General features: G+C 47.4%; 2 protein-coding genes across 7 annotated transcripts in view; one reads left to right on the top strand and one right to left on the bottom strand.

Annotated features, from left to right (window-relative positions):
* The window catches only part of Ankrd27 (ankyrin repeat domain 27), a 50,067-nt gene extending 37,078 nt beyond the window's left edge, over nucleotides 1-12,989 (top strand). For 4 of the 5 annotated variants that reach the window (XM_028754183.1, XM_028754185.1, XM_028754182.1 and 1 more), the window contains 9 exons: nucleotides 68-112; nucleotides 3,328-3,450; nucleotides 5,045-5,242; nucleotides 5,560-5,679; nucleotides 8,235-8,396; nucleotides 9,744-9,855; nucleotides 10,006-10,084; nucleotides 10,505-10,574; nucleotides 11,748-12,989. In XM_028754183.1, coding sequence (XP_028610016.1) covers nucleotides 68-112; nucleotides 3,328-3,450; nucleotides 5,045-5,242; nucleotides 5,560-5,679; nucleotides 8,235-8,396; nucleotides 9,744-9,855; nucleotides 10,006-10,084; nucleotides 10,505-10,574; nucleotides 11,748-11,978 — 1,140 coding nt within the window. In that variant the 3' untranslated portion in view covers nucleotides 11,979-12,989. The other variant, XM_028754186.1, reaches the window with a different exon arrangement.
* A 1,891-nt stretch (nucleotides 12,990-14,880) lies between these two features.
* On the bottom strand, nucleotides 14,881-22,985 carry Pdcd5 (programmed cell death 5). Of its 2 annotated transcripts, none has more exons than XM_028754161.1 (6): nucleotides 22,884-22,985; nucleotides 18,600-18,637; nucleotides 16,688-16,749; nucleotides 15,946-16,037; nucleotides 15,290-15,361; nucleotides 14,881-15,046 (listed from the first exon to the last, which is right to left on the bottom strand). In XM_028754161.1, exons 1-6 carry the CDS (start codon nucleotides 22,968-22,970, stop codon nucleotides 14,999-15,001), a joined length of 399 nt encoding a protein of 132 aa, XP_028609994.1. In that variant the 5' UTR covers nucleotides 22,971-22,985; the 3' UTR covers nucleotides 14,881-14,998. The 2 variants fall into 2 exon arrangements, with proteins under 2 accessions (XP_028609994.1, XP_028609995.1); XM_028754162.1 differs by lacking the exon at nucleotides 22,884-22,985 and adding an exon at nucleotides 19,755-19,947.
* Nucleotides 22,986-23,249: the final 264 nt, after the last annotated feature.

Here is a 23,249-nt window from a genome sequence, read left to right as displayed (position 1 = left end):
TGCGTTGTTTCTGTTGTTCTTTTATTGTTAAAGCCGTTTCCCTGACTTGCTCTTTCCTTCCATGAAGGTAGACAAGCTCTTAAGGGCAGTTGCCGACGGCGACCTAGAAATGGTGAGTTTTTCCGGAGGGAGACCGTCTCTCTCATCACTGACAAAATGCCTGACGCTTGGAACTGTAGGGAAGAGGGTTTGTTCACAGTTTCCGAGTTCAGTCTACCGTTGCAGAGACAGCTTGGTGGTGGGGTCATGAGGCAGCTGCCCTTCACATGGGGTGAACCAGGAAGCAAAAGGGAACCAGAGGCAGCTAGGGGTGGGTGTGACCTCCAAAGACCTGTCTCTAGTGCAGGACTTTCCGTAGCCAGGTCCAGACTCCTAAAGGTTCCATAGCCTTCAGGATATTATATGAATAGCAGCCCAGTGAGTGGACATCAAAACAGAAGCCTGTGTGGGACATTTTGAGATTCAAATCCCAAGAAAGCGAATTTTCAAAGGTCTTAGTTTCAAGTGGCTGCACTCATGTCTCCTGCCTCTGTGTCTCTAGCTATGTGGCCTCTCTGTCATCTCCCCTTCAAAGGCGGTGGCTTCTGCACGTACTTTATCATGGTGGTGCTAGGTTTTCCCAGGGAGGAGGTGCATAGCAGGCATGGCCCCGCCCCTCCCCGATGTCCTTTTAGACATTGCCATTCTGGGAGTCAAAGTGCTGCAGGCAAGAATCTAGACCAGGGTTCAGGAAGGGGAGGGGGAGCCAAACATAGCCAGGATTGCATGAAACTCAGCCACAGTATCTGGACATCGGGCCCCTTCCTGGACCAGCAGGCTTGAGGCTCTGGATGTCATAAGCAGGAATGGGACTCACCAACAGCAGCCAGTAGAGGCAGTCTTCCTGGGGTGGGGTGGGGAGGGGGATACTCATGGGTAGTTTCTATTGGCTTCCTGGAAGCAACATGTTCTTGCTTTGCAAACATGGAGCTCTGAGTGAGTCATCTTCCAAGGGCATGTTAGAGCTTTCAAGGGTGCTTTCTGAAGGCTGGCGGCAGTAGTGGCACACACCTTTGAATCCCAGCACTTGGGAGGCAGAGGCAGGAGGATGGGTCTCTGAGTTTGAACCAGCTTGGTCTACAGAGTGAGTTCCAAGATAGCCAGGGCTAACACTGTCTTGAAAAACAAGAAAATACTAGAAAGTGTGCTTTTTTTGTGGCTGGAGGGATGGGTCTGTGGTGAAGTGCATTCACTGCTCTTGCAGAGGACCTGGGTTTTATTCCCAGCACCAGCAGCAGAGGACTTACAGCTAAGGCCTACTATAGCTCCAGGGATCTCTAACACTGTCTGACCTCTGTGGGCATCAGGCGTGCCTGTGATTCACATCTATTCATAAGACACACACACACACACACACACACACACACACACACATAAAATACTGAATAAATCTTCCAAAAAAAGAGTGCTTTTCACGGATGATCCAGTTTATTTCTTCTGTTGTCACAGTGACAGGACAACTGGAGAGAACAGAATTGTTTTAGCCTATGGTTTCAGGGGACTGACCAGAGTTGTTGGGGCCCATGCATTTGGGCAGACTACCACTGTGGTTGAGGTTCCTGGGTGGCAGCCGAATTTCTTCACCTTGTGACAAGCCCCCCCCCCCCAAAAAAAAGGCCTAGAAAGGCCTGTGAGATGGCTTAGTGAGTCGAGGGGCTTGCTGCACAAGCCTGTTTCAATCCCTAGAACCCGTCACAGAGTTGTCTTCTGCTCCGACCTCCACACCTGTGCTGTGGCATGTGTATGTCCCTTCCCCCCTCCAAGCACCAGTGATGCATGCATGCACACGCAAGCATACATACAGTAACAGAGTTTTTAAAGAGGCAGAGCAAGAGGGAGCAAAGTATTGGAGACCTTATAACCCCTATGCAAGGGCCCACCCCTAGCTCACTTGCTCCCTCCAGCTAGACCCCACCTCCAGTGGTTTCTGGCATTTCCTGAAGTAGTGCCATTAGCTGCAGTGTAGACGTCCAACCCAGAGCCTGCATGGGAGATGCAGAGGTGGTAAACAGGAACATCTGGGCCTCATCTTATAGCTTCTGGGACAAAAGAAATGTACACCAGTTGCCATATATAAGCCTTTCTCAGAGAATGATATCACTTAGTGACACATGGCTCTCTGGGGGACACAGGAGGCTGCACCTAGCTGCTGTTGGGCTGGTCCTCTCATGAGACCATCTCTGGAAAACCCAGCATTCTAGTGGTCTTTAGGTATTTAAGGCCACTGTAGGAGCCTGATACATAGTCTGTGTGGCAATCAATGACTAGCCTAGGTCATGACCCATCTGCTCTGCCTCCCGCTGGGATGGGGTTCAGGCCACTTGTGGAAGGGGTGAACAGTGACAACCCTGTGTAGGGCTCTGAGTCACCATCCACATTGACCTTGTGCTGTCACAAGGCCCCTTTCAAGGCCACTTGTCAGTCTGGTTCCTACCCTGACTTGAGATCTGAGCTGGCTTATTTGGTAATTGCCATCCCAATATAGGATCTGGAAGGGCCACGGGGGATAGGAGGCTTGCATTGATGGGATCCCCCACAAGCTCTGCATATGCTAACCCCTAAAGACTTGCATTGAAGCCTGCAAATGCATGTCTGTGCCTGCTTTCTTTCTCTAATGAACTCAAATTGATAGTTTTCTTTTGGGGGGAGACAGGGTCTTACTGCAGTTCAGGCTGGCCTTGAACTTGCAGTCCTCTGGAGGGATGGAATTGTAGGTTTGGGCCACCACACATGCTGTCTTCTCAAGTTTCAGGTCCTAGTAACTAGTGGAACTGGAACTCAAGCATATCCTGTCTGGAGGTTTCTTTGCTTTGGCCCTGAGTGCTGGTGTGTGGCACTGGCAAGACCGTGGTGTGGGGTTAGGGATTCTCGTGTGCTCTGGAACACAGCACTGAGGACTCATTACAAGGTTTCTGTTGGGTGGCAAGGAAGGATCTCGGGCTGACCTGGTTGGTTAGGTGGTATAGGAATGTGTACTCAGGGCCAGGGTCTAAAAGCTTGCCCTGCAGGCAGCTTCAGTCGGCCCCTCTCAAGATGGGGCAAAGACTCACATGCTGGAAAGCGATAGGTTAACCCTTCTATGCTACCCAGGGGTTAGAATATTTTGAGCACAGGTGAGTGTAGATTTATTATTGAGGAACAAATGCTCATCACCAGTGACTGGAGTGGTCCAGGGAGCTGATTTAGGAAGTGTGTGCACGTGGGAGCGAGTGTGTGTGCAAGTACCATGCCGCTCATATGGGTATCAGAATAATCAAGTTCCCGTTTCTCCTCATTGTCCACTGCCAGGTGCGGTACCTTTTGGAGTGGATGGAGGATGACCTAGATGACGTGGATGACGCCGTCAGCACGGTGGATCTTGAATTCTGTCACCCCTTATGCCAGTGCCCCAAGTGTGCTCCAGCTCAGAAGGTTTGGCTCTGCCTGTGTCTGTGGGGCAGGATGGGGTAGGAGGCACCTTCTTTTCTTTTGCCTAGGAAGTCCTTTGCTTTAAGTAATTCATGATTGATGCAGGCATCCCAGAGGGACTGAGTAGTCAGGTGAGGGTTGAGAACATCATCCCTTCTTTAATCGTTTTCAACACGCCATTTATTTATTTATTTGTTTGTTTGTTTGTTTGTTTATGAGACAGAGTCTCACTACATAAGCCCTGACTGGAAGTCAATTACGTAGATCGGGTGTAGATCAGGGTGGCTGGTCTCAAACTCACAAAGATATACCTGCCTCTGGACCTCGTAAGTGCTGGGATTAAAAGCATGCATCACCATGCCAGGCTTTATTTTGGTTTTCTGAGTGTGGGTGTTTTACCTGCATGGGTGCACCTCATGTGTGCAGTGCCCATGGAGCCCAGAAGAGGGCATCAGATGCCCTGCAACTGGATTTAAGGATGGTTGTGAACTGCCATGCGGGTGCTGGGAATTGAACTCTGGTCCTCTGGAAGAGCAGCTGGTGCTCTTAACTGCTGAGCCATCTCTCCAGCCCTCTTTTTATTCATTTTATTATTTTTTATTCTTGAGGTGTGATTTACATACAGTAAGATCCAACCTTTAACTCAGACGGTTTACTGTTTGTCTTCAACGAGAAGCTCCATGACACGGTTTTGTTGGCCTTCTCGCTGATTGCTGTCCTCTCAGCATGACTTTAAAACCGCCAGGGATACGAAGGCAGGATTAAAACTGAAGGTGAAGTGGAAGTAAATGATGTACTGGCTGTTTCAGGAGGTTTGGCAAACACATAGGCGACCCAGTTGTTTAATCTCAGGCTGGCTTCAAACTCCCTTTGTAGTTAAGGATAAGCTTGGAGTCCTGAATCTCCTGCCTTACCCAGGTGCTAGATTGCAGCTATGTGCTACCTGCCCCGCCCGTTTCTTGTGCAGTCTCCTACTAAGCACTGTCATGAAGAGAGACCATGTCTATGTGTCAGTACTCCGCTGCTCATGAACACCCACCCTACCCCTCTTCCCTGAAGACCCGTGATCTGTCTCCTGAGCTTTGGGCTCTGTCACTCCTGATTCTGATATGGGTTTCCTTAGCAACTGGCCACGTTATCAAGCACTACAGTGAACAGCTTCCTGTCTCACTGAATGACCATTGCTTTGCTTAGCTGTGATGCCTTCCGGTTTGTGTGTTTGGAGTTAGGGTTGGTGTCCAGTGTACCTGTGTGCTGCACCCTCATGCCAAGATTATTTATTAAACATACTTGGTTTTCTCCATTACATTTCATGGAGTAGTCCTTCTAAGTTTTGTGTCTATATAGCTCCTTCCTGACATGATAAGGAATTCTTGTGGAGGGCTTACTCTATTGAAATATAGAGTCGGTCTTTTGGTATCTCATCTCCTTCTGAAGAAGTGTGAAGCCACTCATGGACCATGTTGAATCCAGGTCCCTCTGTGATCCCAAAATTTGCCTAGGAGCTGTGGGGGAGAAGGAGATGCTTCTCGTCACCACCCCTGACCTAGCCTCTTAAGTACTAATGCTGTTTATTTCCACTCTCTGCCTTTTCTAGAAACTGGCAAGGATTCCTGCCAGTGGGCTTGGTGTGAATGTAACCAACCAGGATGGGTTCTCACCCCTGCATATGGCTGCCCTGCATGGCCGGACAGACCTCGTCCCCCTCCTGCTGAAGCATGGTGCCTACTCGGGTGCCAGAAATACAAGCCAAGCCGTCCCGCTCCACCTGGCCTGCCAGCAGGGCCACTTTCAGGTATGGGCCCCATCTCCCAGGCAACATAATAGCTGCTTGATTTTGGAAAGACCCTCACTTAGTGACAGTGCACCGGGACAGTGCTGGGGGAGGCCCAGAGGACAGAGCATTTCTTTCCTTCCCACAATGGAACCTCTGACTTGGGGCTAGTACCAATGCCCTTCTCACTGCCAATCCGGCTGGGTGGTGTAAAGCTGTCACTGTGCTTCTGAGCCCAGCAACAATGTGTCTCTTCTGTCAGGGTCCATTTCACCTGAGAGGAAAGATTTCTTCTCCTAAGTTATAATTAAGACTGAAGTTTTTCTTCTCTTGACTAGGTGGCAAAATGTCTCTTAGATTCCAAGGCAAAACCTGATAAAAGGGACCTCAGTGGGAACACACCCCTCATTTATGCCTGTTCTGCCGGCCATCATGAAGTCGCGGCACTGTTGCTACAGGTGAGAGCCCTCCCTGACACACCAGGCCTTTTTTTTTTTCTTTTAAACAATTTTTGTCTTTATAGTTTTTAAAGATTTATTTTTGTGTATGTGTGTTTTGCCTGCATGTATGTATAACATGAACATGCAGTACCTACAGAGGCCAGAAGAGGGCACCAGTTTAAGTACACATTCCAAGTAGTCAGAGTTTTGGAATTTCGGTGTTGATGAGTCCTTGGTGGTTGGAAATGCCATTACAGAATGTAAAAAAGTTATTAGACCATTAAAGGCGTGGGCAGTGCGTCTGGACCAGTGGATAAGGGATACAACCGATATGGGTTCTACTCTGCTAATAGCATAGGACAAGCTATAGCTAGAGGGCTCAGATCCTAAAATTCCCGATGCTTTTTTTTTTTTTTTAAAGATTTACTTATTTATTATGTAAACAACATTTTGCCTGCATGTACGCCTGCAGGCCACAAGAGGGCACCAGATCTCATTACAGTTGGTTGTGAGCCACCATGTGGTTGCTGGGAATTGAACTCAGGACCTCTGGAAAAGCAAACAGTAATCTTAACCTCCGAGCCACCTCTCCATCCCTATACTTTAATTGTGGCAAGTATGGTCGTTTGCGAAGAGACGGTGACCAAGCCGCTAAAGGTCTCAGCTTTCAAAATGCTTGGTGCTTTAATAGTGGGAAATTTGGTCATTAGCAACAAAATTGTGAACATTGTTTTTTATGACTATAAACCAAAATGAAGGCCTAGGCTTCTACACCTAGGATATGCAGGCAATGTGGCAAGGGCTCCCAGTGGACCAATGAGTGTAGGTCCAAGAGAGATATCCAAGGATATTTCTTACTGTTGGGAAACAGCCCTGGGGGACTGGCTTGAAGCCCTGCAGCAAAAAGTATAAGCCAATAACTTCTTGTCAGCCAGGAAACAATAAGCAGACAGAAAAACCTTAACACTCAGCATAAGAGAGTCCAGGTTATAGAAAAACGGCAGAATTAAATCATCCCGTATGCTATACAGATGTGCTAACATCAGAGTGGAAGCCTGGGAAAGGTTTGCATTGGGGATGTAGATTTTGTTTCTATCTCCACAAGAAATGAAAAGCTACGGACCCCATCAAAATTGATAAAGATAGGAATTGAGCAGGAACGGTCTCCTGGAAAGCTTGTCCACTGATGTGAAAACGTCTCTGTGATTTCCCGCTACCCAGCATAATTAATGGCTTAAAAGAGAAAGGCAGAAATGGAGTGAGAATTTTTATAATTTTGGGTTCTTTAAAAAACAGAAATATTATAAGAATATGTTTCTGTTTTAATCCCAAGGTGTGGGATATGGGGCTGCTTCAGATTGTCCATAGCAGCTGACTGTGATTTGCCTTGTTCTAGCAGGGGCGTGATTTTGCCAGCTGCAGATAGTATCTGCGATCGTGTGACATTTAGGATTCTGAGGACTTTTCAGAGGGCATATAAATGCTAGGGCCCTGAGAGGCAGGGTGGGCTGTTGGTTGTTATTGGTGGCTGTTTGTTAAGTGGTCATGCATGAAGAAGAAACACACATACACATAACTAAAAATTGGAGGAAAAGACAGAAAATAAAAATCTAACTTGATTTAAAAAAAGAAATTCCAAGAATTTTATACTCAAACTACACACCCAGGAAATTGAGTTTGAGGCCAGGCTGGCCTACATAGGAAATTTAAGGCCATCCTAGTCTACATAGTAACACAGACAGAATCTCACCATGTACCCTAACTACCTAAATTCTAAATTCCGTGCCTAGAACCCAGGCCCTGGAGCTAGTGAGGCCAGTGGTGTTAAGAGCACTGGCTTTTCTTGTTTTTTTCTTTTCTTCTCTTTTCTTTTTGTCTTTATTTTCCTTCCTTCCTTCCTTTCTCCCTCCCTCCCTCTCTCCCTTCCTCCCTTCTTTCCTTCCTTCCTTTTTCCCTTCTTCCTTCCTTCCCTCCTTCCCTCCCTCCCTCCCTCCCTCCCTTCCTTCCTTTCTTTCTTTTTGTCTTGTTTTTCAAGACAGGGTTTCTCTGTGTAGCTCTGGCTGTTCCCCTGCCTCTGCCTCCCAGGTGCTAGGATTAAAAATGTGTACCACCATTCTGGGCTTATTGGCCATTCTTTCAGAGGACTAAGTTCAGCTCCCAGTACCCACATAGTGGCTCCACGGTATCTGGTGCCCTTTTCTGGCCTCCAAAACCATAGAGCATACACACAATGCACATACATGCATACTGGCAAAACATTCATACACATAAAATAAAAATAAACCTCCTTTAAAATGTGAATGCCCTGTGGTTCATGCCTATAGCCCCAGTACACCAACCTCAGGATGGGAGGTGGGGACCGAATTAGAAGCTGTTCTCACATTCAGTAGGGCAGCAAAAGTAAGAGAGACCCTGCCTCAAAAACAGCCAGAAGGAGAGATCAACTCCCTTAACGTTGTTTTCTATTCTCTGTGTGTGGCGTGGCGCGTATACCTCTGCCATTAAGTGAATATTTAAAAAGTCATTTTATAGCGAACAGTCACACAGATTGCACTGTCCCGTTTCTCTCCTAGCACGGGGCCTCCATCAATGCTTGCAACAACAAAGGCAACACGGCCCTGCACGAGGCTGTGACGGGACGGCATACCTTGGTGGTGGAGCTGCTCCTGTTTTACGGAGCGTCTGTTGACATCCTGAACAAGAGGCAGTACACGGCGGTGGACTGTGCCGAGCCGGTGAGGGAGAGCGTTTGAGGACGGAGGCAGCCCCGTGCTCCCTGCAGCACACTGGATGCCTTGTGTTCAAACCAAATGGGAGATCACAACAGCCAGGTCATGGTGCTCCGTGTGGAGCTAAGTGAGCATGCCAGACGTCCACAGGCAGGGCTAGATCCTTGCCGTTGTCACCTGGCTGGACATGCTCAATGTGCCGGTGCTTATTCTTCCTGGGGTAGCGTCAAAGGCCTAAGGAAACGTGGAACACCTATGAGTTGCTACTATTAGATACCTGGGCGTGGTGCTTACAGATGCTGTGACATCTGAGAAGTGGCAGGTTAGACATTCTGGGCCTGCCAGCTCTGTAGCATTATGGAGAGTTTCAGTTGTGGATTTAAATCCCACAGATTCTGAGAGAATTTAGATCCCCAGCTTACTACTGTCTCTGGTGCAGCAAGTCAATCATGGAGAAAGAAAGTTGTTTTCCTCTGTCCATGTCTTCATGGTGAATCTTGGCTTTAAACTTCAAATAACCCAATAGAGATGTTACAGTCACTATAACTCCAACCTAATTATATGCCTGTTTAATTTTAAGGCCAAAAGCATGGCTCAGTGGTAGAGGCCCTGCCTAGAATCCCCCAGTGAGGGGCTGGGGGCGTGGCTCAGTGGTAGAGCCCCTGCCTAGAATCCCCCAGTGAGGGGCTGGGTAGGGTTTCTTGTAGAACCATTGCCCGTCATGTGCAAGGCCCTGAGTATCATCCCTAGTACCTCAGAAAGAAAAAAACTTTCAAACATTGTCTCAATCTAGAGATTGAATATACTTTTTAAGAAAGTATGTTGGGTAACAAGGTGATGGTGAATTTAAGGTGTCCCTTGAATGGGTTGAGGTGTCTGTGAGGGTTGATGATACTTAACAGATCATGGTTAACGTTTCATTTGGTAATTTCTCAAAGATGGATGATGCAGAGTGTGTTCTCCTGTGGATGGGGGGAGGGAGGGGGAGAGGGTAGTTCCTGAACAGCCTCTCGGTAGCCATATAGTAACAACCCTACTGTGCTTACCCCAGTGTGTGTAGTAGTTGAACGTGCAGGTCAGAGTTTCTAAACGAAGAGCTTTTTCATTTAGATTTCTTTTTCGAAACAGTTTCCCTGTTGCCCAGGCTTGAACTCCTGAACTCACGCTATGTGCCAGTCTCAGGTGCTGGTACAGTCGCCACGTCATGGGACCCTGACATGTTTTTATTGTTGTCTTGTTGTTACGGAGATATTTAGGGAGGGGTTTCAGTCACAGCAGGATTGATATTTACATGGGAGCCCGAATGATAATCTGCAGAGAAGACTTAGTGCCGCTCTCCCTTTTACATCGTAGGATTCAAAAATAATGGAGTTGCTGCAGGTGGTGCCAAGTTTTGTTGCGTCTGAAAACAGCATCGAGGAGACAGACCACGAGGGTTACGTGACTGTTGAGATCAGGAGAAAATGTAAGTGCTTGTGGAGTCTCAGCCTGCATCCCTTTGGGAATTCATGGGTAGGTGGTGCTTTCGGTGTGTTTGTGTGTGTGTGTGTGTGTGTATGCTGCAAAGTCATCTTTATTTATGAAGTTTTCAAGTGTTTTGCTGTTTTATTCGCAGGGAACCCCAAAATGTACAACCTGCCAGAGGAACCTTTTAGGAGACAGTTTTGCCTCATTAACCCAGGGGGGCGGTTCCAGTGAGTATCTAGTTCAAGTTGACTTTTGGTAGTTCTAACCCTGGAGTTGGCTTCCTGGGGAATCCTGGGATATGTATGGCTTTAACTCATGCAATGCTGCCATCTTGTGGCCAGCGGGCTTTATATCATTACCCAGATATTTTTTGTTTTGGATTTGTTTTGGGTTTTTTGTTTGTTTGTTTGTTTGTTTGTTTTCGAGACAGGGTTTCTCTGTATAGCCCTGGCTGTCCTGGAACTCACTCTGTAGACCAGGCTGGCCTCAAACTCAGAAATCCACCTGCCTCCCAAGTGCTGGGATTAAAGGCGTGCGCCACCACTGCCCGGCTGTTTTGGATTATTATTAATTAATATTATTATTAATATTATTAATTATTATTATTATTATTTGGATTATTATTAATTATTCGTCTTGCGTCTCAGGGAGAAGACGTCAAGGGAGACTATGGGAAGGGATAGAAGTGTGCCAGATCTTACTGGAGGTTCCCTCCAGGTGAGTGATTACACCGTAGGGGCTTATGACCTAGCTTGAAAGAAAAAAATCAACAAAGGACATTTCTCAACAGTCATCTTTTTATTATCTCCCTCGTTGGAAGAATTAGCAACAGTTAAGACTTCAGCTCTACAGAGGAGCAGACAAGAGCGTGGACTTAGGAGTCAATACACAATTACAGCTCTGGACAGGCATGGTGGCACGTGCCTTTAATTCTAGGGCTCGGGAGGCGGGAGTGGATGGATCTCTGTGAATTCAAGGCCAGCCAGGGCTACATACTAAGACCCTGTCTCAAAAAGTATAAAATTACAGGTCTGAGCTGAGAAAGTCAGGGAGATGTGAGAAGTCGTGTACATGGGAAGCTGCAATTCGGTATTTACAGAAAGCAGACTAGGCCAGAGTTTACTGCTTTTTTAATATTTGAAATAAGACAGTGTAGATGATGTAATGTTATATACCCACCCCCACACACCCAGAGTTCTTTATGTACCCAGCCTCTTACTGAATCAATTAGAAAAGGCCTAATATACAGTCTCTTCTGCTTCAAAGTGAAGCTTCTCAGAAACACATACCTTTCCCAGTTGCTGAAGAGGAAGAGTGGACAGCAGACATACCAACAGGCTTGCTGGGACAAATGCATAAAACTTACAAACGGTCGTTTAAGAGAATTTATGCAATAATTAGTGGGACGGATTTAGCACCCCACCCTTTTGAAGACAGACTAGCCTCAAACTCATGGTAATCTTCCTACCTCAGTTTCCCAAGGGCTGGGGTTATAGGTGTGAACTGCCATGCCCAGCTTGTATAATAAACTCTGTTTTCATATTTAATTTTCCATAGCCTTGCTTATATCCTGCTCCTGGACAGGACATGTGTCAGCTTTGATGTCAGTCAGGTGTCCCCTTCCCTTGCTGCGTGACAGTCAGATGCCCTTACTGTGCGGTTTTCCTTGCCGGAGGAGCAACAGCGCATATGATCAGAGATTAGAAACTCACAGAGCACTCTCTGTGTGTCACACAGAACACCACAAGCACCATCACCACATTCCAATGGTCACTGTGCCTGTGGGATTCTGAGTGCTTTGTCTTGACACTTTTCGGGAGGAGTGGCCGCCGCCATCCTGGTGGTTTAAAGCGCAGTACAGCCATGAACTAAGTTTTATCTTTTCTTCAGCCAGAGAAGCAAAGAGTCACAGGAAAGCAGAGTGACTTGTCAGACCAGAGGAGGTATCAGACCTCTGAGGAAGGAAACAGAGGGCTCCCAGAGAGGCCTGTGCCGAGACAGGCTGCTCCAGGACACCGGCCGATGATCCGCCGACACACAGTCAATGATGCAGCCTTACTCCAGGTCTCAGAGGTGACTGGCCACCTGACCACCCACGAGGCTAGTGTTTCTCAGTCTTAGCAGTAAGGGACTGGCAAATCTGCTACTGAGACACGAGTCTACAGTAAAATGGTGAGCATGAACACAGTATAGGACTAAGCGTACTTTCAATAACCAGCTTGAGAGACAGCCCCTCAGATTTACCACCCTCCCCTCTTCAAAGCTAACATACTTGAAAAGGAATGGGAGGGAATGAATGAGCGAGCCCCTCCATCTCAGCATTTGGGTTTCCTGGTCACAGGAAGAGGCTTCACCATCAGTTCTGATCTCCTTTGGCTGGAAGGTGCTAAATGTCTGTGAGGTGGATACATAGGCAAACCTTATGCTAGAAGGATCCCCGTGTCCAGAAGTCAGAGAAGCAATGTCGGTCTTACGGAACTGTGGATGCCAGCCAGAGAAGCATCCCGTCGGGATGAAGAAACAGAACCTGGAAACACTTGAACTGGAAGATGCCCAAATGCTGTTTTGATGTCCGTCCCAGTGAAAAAGACCTACCGTTCTGCCTTGTTCTACACCGTATGTATGGGGGAAGTTGGCCGTCACTTTCCCAACAACACAGACCCCTGGGTCACTGCACGTTTTCCTGTATCGATTTCTCACTCTCCTTTCTGTTAAGAGCCTCCCCAACACAGCACACCTGACGGATGGTTACTGGAGAGCAGCTTTGGCACATCTTAAGTCTTTTGATTCAAATTCAAAACTTAGAGCACAAACCAGGTCAGAGTTTAAGTTAGAATTTGTTGCCATTGATTCCTTTTTATAACTTTCTATAGATTCTATTATTTTTTTATGTTCCTGATCCTAAAGTTGCAGACATCGGTTCATCCTGAGTCCATTTTTCAAAGGACTTTGTAAAGGGGAAATGGTTCTGTGGACATTATTGGAAATACTTGTGAATGTATAGAAAGGAGGGGCTGATTATTTTTCTACAAAGTAATTTATGATTTCTAATTTTCTAATGTGCCTTGGATATGTGCCAAATGATGGAAAACAGTAAACTTTGACTCTTGATTGTGTCGTGCTATTTTTAAATTTTGCTGTACAGTTTCTCAGCGACCCTTGTATAAACCTGTGGTTAAAATTTCTCCCTGGGGGTGGGGGGAGATGGAATTTGCCTATTCCTTATAAGGATCCCAATGACAAACCAAGATATGATTACTCTGGGGAATCACTGAGTTCCTCTGTTAGGCGTCCTTACATAGCAGTGATCCGGAGGTCACACTGGCAGGTCAGCATCCAGCATGGATGAGCTCTCCTGCTTGTGGAGATGGAGCCCCATCCCTAGTCTTTCCCTGCCTCTCTGTATATACTCCAGCCCCTCCGAGGCCATGTGCAGTTTCAGCAGAACTGGGCACAACAGGTTGTCCCCCCAGTCCCCTGCCAACACCACACAGACACACACACACACACACACACACACACACACGCAAAACCTTCCCTAAAGGAACAGCTGCAATCTTTTGTAAACTTGACACGGCCATTAAAGATGAGCAATGTTGCCGGGCGGTGGTGGTACACGCCTTTAATCCCAGCACTTGGGAGGCAGAAGCAGGCGGATTTCTGAGTTCGAGGCCAGCCTGGTCTACAGAGTGAGTTCCAGGACAGCCAGGGCTACACAGAGAAACCCTGTCTCGAAAAACCAAAAAAGAAAAAACAAAATGTTTCAAAGATGAGCAATGTTCAAACCTTTGTGTGTTGTTTGCAGTCCCAAGCGCTGCCAGCTTCACACCCACAGACTAAGTGCATGCAGCACATGAGCTGTCTTCAGGACCATCCTTGTACAGACAGCCAACGTTCTATTCCCAAGTGTCCTTCCGCACACCTCAGCCAGTATTGGCGTTAGGATTGGCAACTGTTCAGAGACACGTAACCAAACTTAAAGAGATGTGTCAGGGGTCTTTCTAGCATTCCATATAAATGAGTGATAAAGCAAACTTGAAGTATCACTGGCCATTTCTGAACTCTTAGGTAAGGCGGAGAATGTGCCTCATTTAGTGTCATCTACTTAGTGCTCATGAAGTTCTGTGTTCAATTCCCAGCACCAGACTGAACAGATGTGGTGCTACACATATATAATCTTGGCACTAGAGATGTGGAGGCAGGGGGATCATGAGTCTGAGGTCATCCCTGGCTACATGGTAAGCTGAGACCAGCTTCGTTCAGAGTGAAACCATCCTAAAAAAATAGTAACAACAAACCCAAAAAAATACAACAAAACCCATCTGGACCAAATGCCCACAAAATCCCTCAGCGGGTTTGAGTAGGACAGTACAGTCCTGAACACAGATTTTTTTTTTTTTTAGGATTTTTTAAATCATGTGTGTGTGCTTATAAGGGGGTTCATGTGTAGGTTTCTGAGGCCAGACAGAGGATGTGTGATTCCCCTGGAGCTGGAGGTACAGGTGGTTGTGAGCTGCCGAACATGGGTGCTGGGAAAAGGCCTGGTGTCCTGTGCTTACGCAGCCGTCACTCCTGCCTGCTCCTCTTGCAAACACATCACTGTTTCACTGTTCAACAGTGACCACAGCAATGTCCTAGTTATGTTGGAGAAGTATCACTCTGGGTGTTTTGGATCCAAGTGGTATCTGTTTGATAAGATAAGCCCAACGGCTCTAGAAAGTAAATTAAACCAAAAGCTGGGACTCTGAGAGGCTACCCGCAGAAGAGGAGACATCTCTGCCTTAAGAATGCTGGATGTGCTCAGACCTTACAGCTGACTCGGTTGCCAGGGGTTTCATCCCCATGACGTCTCTGGCCGCTGGAGCACACTGGCATAGCTTCTATCTCCTCCTCATGTTAACGTCAGGTCAAAGGATAAACATGCATTGCCACCGTTTAAAAGCTCTTGATAAGAAGGGAGAAAAAATCATTCAAAATGCAGATCTTCTTTTGAGGTGCCTGTGGTTCTGAAACAGCCAAACTGTTTGAGTCTGAGGTACAAGTTTATTTTCTCAAAAGGCATATATAGACAGGGAACACAGTAAACCTTGACAAGGTGGTGACTGTCCGAGACGCTGCTCTGTCTGTCTAAGCACGTCCTCTTAGTAATCGTCCTCTTCGTCAGAGTCCATTACTTTTCTTCTGTTGAACTAGGAGGAAATGAAAGGAATGTCACTTTATAAAGCCTCAGAGTTTCTGAGAAAAACATTACTGCTCAAGTGAGCTTTTGTGTGTGTAAGAGGTAAGAAGTATTGACAATTACTCTCGTTGGACACAGGCACTCTCTCCCAACCACATCACAGAATCAAGGTGTCTAAAAGCTCAAAGGCACTTGGACAGCTCAGGCAGCTGGAACCGCCCCTGCCACGCCCCTGCCACACCCCCACACTTACTTTCACTGTAGTCTTCTTTTCTGTCTGTTGGCTGACCTTCTCAAGAATTTCTATTAAACCTTGTTCTGACACCTGTAACCAGAAACAAAAACAGGGTTTCAAAGCAAACAGCATTTCTAAGCAGACCAATCACTGTAAGAACTCTCAAAGGAGGAGGAGGAGGAGGAAGAAGAGGAGGAGGAAGGAGCAAGGAACAGAGGGCTCAGGAGAGCGAGCAGTTTCAGTCCATCTTTTGTCACTGTTAGCAAGGCAATGACAATTACTGTGTGAGAGGTCACAGGCATAGATATGCCACCTCTGCCCACACCACGCTGGAGACAAGACAGCATCCTTACAAAAGACCCAGCTCTTTCTAGATCCAAGTGCAGGCAGGGCTCTGTGTGGCCACTCAAGCTTGGGACTAGACTTCCCAAATATAATCCTCCTGGTGACACAGACAGACATACACACACACACACATACACACACATACACACACACACACCCCACGGTGCATGTGTGCAGATCAGAAGAAGGCACGGATCTCTGGGAGCTGGAGTTACAGGCACTGTGAGCTGCCTGATATGGCACTGAGAACCAAGCTCCAGCCTTTGCCAGACAGCAAGTGCTATGGCTGCCGAGCCGAGTTGAGCCGCCCCTCAGGCAGTTGGGCTTACCTTCCCGCTTAGCTGTCCGTACCGCGCCATCTGTATCAGGTAGTTCTCCACTGCTTTCGTTTTTTCAGGCTTTACAAGTGCTAAGTTACTTACTAAAAAGACAAAAATACGGACGCAAAAAAGCATGAAGATTAAATGCACTAATTACACCTTAAAACTATCCACCGATACACTTCCAGGATTTTTTCACAAGCTTGCATCTGCCAACAGGCAAAAGGTAGGTCAGGCAGACAGTATGGCTAGGTCTTCTAAGACCGCCAGAGTCCAGCCATGTCGCTCAGTGGCGGGAGGGCCAAGACTAGACTTCAGTTCTCAGGTTCTAATCTCCACGCATTCCTGCTTCTGATAATGTACAGCTGCCTCTTCTAAACATGCTACTTTACTCTGACTGGTTCATCCCTTCCTTTCTACAGTCTTGAGATTTTACGTATGAAAACTTCAGACATAACACCAACACCCAGAATACAATCAATCCCTAGCTCTCATCACCATGACAACTAGCTACACTCCTGTGACTGACTCTGTTCAAGAGTCAATCCTTATAGACTTTTCTGAAAAATGTCAAGGGGCACCTTCCTAGGAACAGTGTTTCAACTGTAAAAACAATCTCTCTCCAGATTTATAAGCGTCATAGTCCGTACAAACTTTCACTCTGATCAGAGCAGTAACTTCACGTATGTATCTACACATCCAATTACCTCAAGCCAATTTTATGGGAATAAAAGAAACTGAAGATGCTTACATCTGGCCCGGGCTGACTGATCCAGAACTTGGGCTAAGATACTGTTTCTCATTTCTGCTTCCCTACAATAAAACACAGATCACACAAGGTTAGACCTAAGCTGTTAGCATCTGAGTACACAAAACCATTTATTCAATGTCTCTTTAAAAAATCTTTAATTATTGGGGTTTGCAGTGGGCACACCACAACGCACATATGGAGGTCATAGGACAACTTTTTTGTTGTTGTTTTTTGTTTTTCGAGACAGGGTTTCTCTGTGTAGCCCTGGCTGTCCTGGAACTCACTCTGTAGACCAGGTTGGCCTCGAACTCAGAAATCCGCCTGCCTCTGCCTCCCAAGTGCTGGGATTAAAGGTGTGCACCACCACCACCCAGCATAGGACAATTTTTGGTAATCAATTCTTTCCTTTTACTATGTGGGTCCTGACCTGAAGCTTGACCTCAGATCGTCAGGCTTGGTGGCAAAGGTTCCTACCTGCTGAGCCATCCAGCAGGCCACCAGACTGCATGGTGTCAAGTGCTTTTGCCTTCCAGGAGCCAGCTGTGGATGTCAACCTACCAGAATGGCAGGACACTATTTCATGAAGTGGTATTCCAGGTCAGCAACCATTACCAACAGTAAGTATCCAGTGTGTGTGCTACAGGCCTGAAGCGGAGCCTCGGGAATTAGACAGACCAAGTGTACTTTCTTTAGGGAGGACACAGAGACCTATGGAGACTCTGAAAAACTGTGGCCTAGGCAGAACCAGATCCTGTGAAATTCTAACTCTGTAATCATTCTTTCTTCTTCCTGAATACTCAAGTAGCAACTGTGGCACACTGCTTTCAAACCTTTTTGGAGGTGGGGTTTAGCTACGGAGCTCAGGCAGGCTCAGAATTCACTATGTAGCTAAGGCTGGTCTCAAATTCTTCAACTTCCTTCCTCAGCCTCCTGAGTGGAAGATCACTGGACTGTACCACCACTCTACGTAGGAGATGTAAAACATTTCTCCAAGGAACCCACTACACAAAAGACAGTAGCAGATATGGTCTGACAGAATTAAAGAATAGGTGGGGCTTGTTACGCCTACTATCAAGGGCTCATAGAACCACACTTAATTTATTCCCTTAGGTCTCCTCCTCAAGAGCTCCTGAAGCGAAGATGCTATGGTCCATAAGATGAACCAGTCTGTTTTTGTCACATTAGTACTTGAACCCAGGGCTCTGCATATGCTGGAAAACACTTGACCACAGTGCTACATCCCAGCCTTTAAAAAAAAAAAAAAAAAAATCACTTCAACACAGGGTCTTGCTAAGCTGTCAGGCAGGACTTGAACTTGAGATCCCTGTGTCTTGGCTTCCCAAGCAGTGAGATTATAGAGGCATGAACCACCACCAGCTTTATGTACTCAAAGAATAAAAGAGAGACCCTAGATGAGGAATCTTAAGTGGAGAAGGAAAACCAAACAGCCTCCTCTGAGCGTGGACTTAAAGGGGTTAACCTCGCAGGTTGCTAGAGGGAGTGGGGAACAAGGGACCACCTGACATAATGCTCAGATCTGAAACCCCAAAAAACCGGCAGAGGCAAAAGTAGGGTATGATCTAGTCACATCAAATGTATGCTTGTATGCGCAGGGGTCAAACAGCAAAGTTAAATGTTCACTGAACGCTTACTATGAGGCCCTGGGTCTAGAACCCCTAAGAGGTAATTCTACTGTTATGCTTAGGCAGAATTTCAAACCAAGGTGTTACTGGAACTCCATGGGTATTTACTGAATCAAACTAAAAAAGGGAATTACCTTTAGCTGGACTTATTAGAAAATCACTAGGTTCTGCGATTAAGAGTCACGTACCAATGACTAAACTACTAAATAAAAGAGAAAAACTCCATCTGTGAAACCGCCCTTCCAGAAAGTTCCAATTCTAGCCCTTACCTTTGTTTTGCTTCCTGTTGGGCTGCATCACCAGGATCCTGAAAAAAAAAATAATTTTACGTTTTGATTGTGTGGAACTTCAAAAGAGAGAAACACAGAAGGCATGGCAGGGGAGGAGGGGAAAAGGTGGGTTGAGACACATTTGTAACCACAGTTGGCACTTAGGAGGGAGACACAAGGATCTCAAGTTACCGGCCAGCCTGGGCTATAAACAGAGTCCTTATTCAAAATAAAGTAAAATAACAAATACGTGAAGACAAAAATAGAGGACTTATTCGATTTTTCCTTCTGCTATAATAGGTTCCTGAGGTGGACACTGGGCCTCACTAAAATCAATGGATCAGTTTCCATTTACAGTGTTTTCGTTTCATCAAATAAGGAAGGGCTGAGGGTGGAACTCGGGGAAGAGAAGGCTTCACGGATGCTAGGTAAGCACTGTGGCCCAGGTTAACTCCCACCCCCAGCCCCACATTTACCAAGTGAGGATGAGCTTCTAAAGTCACAATCTAATAGAATGTTTGAGAATGCACACATTCCTGGAAAGGCTCAGGTATCACGGAGCCCTATTTTTTTTTTTTACCAGTGAGAAGACTGTCTGGAAAAAGAGACCCCTGGACCGACACGAAGGATGCTGGTTCAAAGCGTGCCGCCACTGAGGTCACCCACCACCACTAGCGTTTGTCCCAAGGCAAAGTTTACAACCCGCTACTCCCTCCTAGACGGCACCGCAGGGGGTTGAGCACCATCTTCTGGAGTCCGCGGTTTGATTCCCGCCCAGGGACGCGCCGTCAGAGCGGTGTCCTCCGCACCGGAGCTCAGAGGATCTCCCTCTACACAGCGGTGACTTCCGGTCGGTAAGACCCAATCCGAGGAGACCCCAATCCCGGCGGGGTTAGCTTGAGGCTCGACGGCAGCGAATACCGAGACTTGAGGGGTGACTCGAGGGCGCGCACACACCCCCAACCCGCACAAGCCTCACGCGGGACCCCCTACGGGAGCCGAGGAGGCTGCGGCGGCCTCCGGGAACCCTCCCCCCCTCATCCCCGCGCGCACACACACGGAGCCATCGGGGTTCACGGGAGCTGACGGCCCACGAGCAAACGCTGAGAGCCATGCCTGGGGCGAGGGCGTCACCCCGCCGGCTCGCTCACTCACTCCATGCTTGGCCTGCAGCTCGGCCAGCCTCTGCTTCCTCAGCGCCTCGAGTTCTTCGTCCGCCATGGCGCGGCTGTCCCGCGTCGCGCAGGCGCAGCGGCCGTCGGGGGGTCGCGCAGCCGCACCCGCCCTCCGGTACACTCGGTTGGAATCGCTTCAGCCCGAGACTCGAGCACGGCGCCTTCTACTGCGCAGACGCGAGTGATGCTCAGACATCAAGAGTCGAGGCCCGAGCTGGGGCTCTGCCCCGCCTCTGCCAGGCTGCCTTGCAGAGGACTGATCCTGCGATGATAAAAGGTACAGCGTGTCTAAGTGGACGCTTCTAGGTTTCCAGGCTCTGACGGCGAGGTAACACGGCCCACCCTAATGATCGCTAGAGACCGGCGGTGGCGCAGCTCAGCAAAGTGTAAACATCTTAATCGACGCCCTGTCTGCCTTACTCCGACCCCCAGGACCTTTGCTGAGAAGATGCTGTGTGCGTGTATGATTTTGGAGTGGGGGTCCCGGTATGGGGTGGAATGGGTGAAAAAAAAAGAAAACCGCCCAATTCTCTAATTTTGTGACTTGCTTATGGTGTATGTATTTAACTTTTCCCAAATATATCTAACCATTTTTCATCATTTTAAAAAAGTTAATTTTTAAAAATCATACACACACACGGGGTGGGGTGGGGGATGAGTGAGCCCGAGGAGGCAACATCGGACCCCTGGAGCCGGAGTTCCAGGCAATTGTGAGACACATGATATGGGCTTGAGAATCGAATTCTGGTCCTCTGGAAGAGTAATACACACTTTTAACTACCGAGCGCCATCTCTCCAGCCCTTATACCTACATCGAGTAATGACCACGGTCTATATATAACTTTTTCATCATTACGAGCTGGCACCCACTCACCAAATAGAATTATTTCATTATCCAGGATTCCCATTACAAAACAATACTCTGTATAAAATTGCCTATTCAAGCACTATTTCTCTATCTGTGACTGGCGTATTTGACTAGTCATATACCATCTTCAAGTTTTTAATCCATGTTGTACCATGTGACAGAACTTCATTCCTGACTGGACTTGGTGAGTGCGTGCCTATAAAATCTGCCAATCCAGGGACGTCTGAGGCAGGAGGATCTGGAATTGAAGACCAGCTTGCCAATTACATAGTGAGACCTTGGCTCCAACCAAACAACCTCTCCCCTCCCCCATTTCATTATTTCCTGGCTGAACATACATACCGTATAAAGCACATTAGATATATTTTTCAGTTTAACTGTAAGTTCACTTTCTGCCTAGTTGTGAGTAAAGCCGCTATCAGTGTAGGTGTACAAGTGTCTGCCTGCAATCCTGGCTTCAATTATTTTAAATATATATCCTTGGATGGAGTTGCCGGTCCTATGCTGTATCAGGGACTGTGGTGGTTTGAAAGAAAATGGCCCCCCAGAGGCTCATAGGGAGTGACACAATTAGGAGGTGTGACTTGTTGTCACTGTTGGAGGAAGTGTGTCTTTGGGACTTTGAGGTTTCAAGTGTGCTCAAGTCAGGCACAGTGTTACCTTCCCTGCTTCCTGCCTATCTGGATGTAGAACTCTCAGCTACCTTTCCTGTACCATGTCTGTCTGCACTACACCATGTTTCCTGCCATGATGGCAAAGGGCTAAACTTCGGAACCTATAAACCAGCCCCAATCAAATGCTTTCCTTTATAAGAGATAGAAACCCTAACCCAGATAGTTACTTTTCTACCGCTGTGATACAATACCGTGACCAAGGCCATTAATAAAAGAAAGCTTTTAATTTGGAGCTCACAGTTCTAGAGAATTAGAGTCCATGACGATCATGGTCGGGAGTCTGGTAATGAGCAGGTAGGCAGGCAGGCATGGCGGCACAACAGCAGCGGAGCTCTCACTTCTTGAGATAACTACTGTGAGGCAGAGAGCGCTAACTTGGAATGGTTTAGGATTTTGAAACTTCAGAGCCCCAGTGACACACCTCCTCCAAGACCACACCTCCTCCAACAAAGCCACACCCCCTCCAACAAAGCCACACCTCCTCCAACGAGGCCACACCTCCTCCAACAAGGCCACACCTCCTCCAACAAAGCCACACCTCCGCCAACAAGGCCACACCTCCGCCAACAAGGCCACACCTCCTCCAACAAAGCCACATCTCCTAATCCTTCTGGAATACCTGTGTCAACCTCTCCGTAGTTCTGAGAGCATCTGAAACTCAACATACCTCTAGCTAACCCTGACTTCTTCACCAGCTGTCCCTTCCATTGCTCATTACCTTGGTAAATGACACCAATTATTAAACTAGGTTAGAACACAAGCATCTGGAGCTGAGAAAATGGTTTAGGCAGTAGAAGTGCCTGTCACCTAAGTGTGGCGACCTGCATTCACATCTCCTCCACCCAAACGCAAAGCTGAATACAGCCTAGAATCCTAACCCTGGGGAGGCAGATGCAGATCCCTGGGGCTTACTGGACAACCAGTCTGTCCAATGTGCTGCTCCCCAGGTTCATCGCAAGAGCCTGTCTCAAAAACTATAGTGAAGAATGACTGAGGAAGACATCCAATATCGACCTCTGGTCTCCATATGCACACATTCGTCCGACCACACAAGTACACTCTTGTGTGGCAGACTTTCCCTAAGAAGACCCAATACACATGTCTATCAGCCCAGAAAGGGAACCATGAAGACAGACTGATGTAAGAACCCCACAAACAATCTAACTTTGTGAATCGTTGGGTTTTTACTGGAGTTCTCGACAGGAGTAGGTGTGAGGGTTACTCCCAGGAGTGAGAATGACTCAAAAAGCAGACCCATCTTTGAAAAGCCCACCCCACCATGGACCGTGGTGACTCGTGAAAGCCGAGACCCTGAGGCTTCCTCCTGCCAGTTGTTTACTGGGGAATGGCCCTCCAGAATCCCCCAAATTTTCATCCTCCCAGATGTGAGATATCTGTTTACTTCTGTGGTGGTTGGAATGAGAAATGTTTGCCATTGATGCATTGTGTGAACACTTGGTCCCCAAGTGGTGGTATAGTTTGGGGAGGTTATGGAACCTTTAGGAGGTGCAGTTTTTCTAGAGGAAGTACATCAGTGGGGGTGGGGTTTTAAAATGTATGGCTTTACCTGCTTCCTGTTTGGACTCTGTTCCATGTTCCTGGCTGGAGATGTGCTCTTTGCGCTTCTTGCTCCAGCCACCGACTGCCATGCCATTTTGGCCCTGACTCTCATGAGCCTTCCCCTCTAGAAGAAGTGTTTCAACTCAGAGGACACTGACATACAGAGCACATAGGCATGTACCTACACAAACAGGAAAAAGGAGGAGAGGAAGGGAGGGAGGGAAGGAAGGAAAGGACAGAAGGATACATTTCATATAAACATAGGTGATATGCACACGCAGCTGTTTCACAGCCTTCTTGTGTTGGCCATTGCTGTCACTTCTTGTTGCTTATGTGACAGCAGCTGGCCAGCAATCCTAGAACCCACAGGGGC

The sequence above is a fragment of the Grammomys surdaster genome, unplaced genomic scaffold (assembly GCF_004785775.1).
Source record: "Grammomys surdaster isolate TR1022 unplaced genomic scaffold, NIH_TR_1.0 125984, whole genome shotgun sequence".
Classification (NCBI taxonomy): Eukaryota; Metazoa; Chordata; class Mammalia; order Rodentia; family Muridae; genus Grammomys; species Grammomys surdaster.
This window is presented reverse-complemented; position numbering and strand designations above follow the sequence as displayed.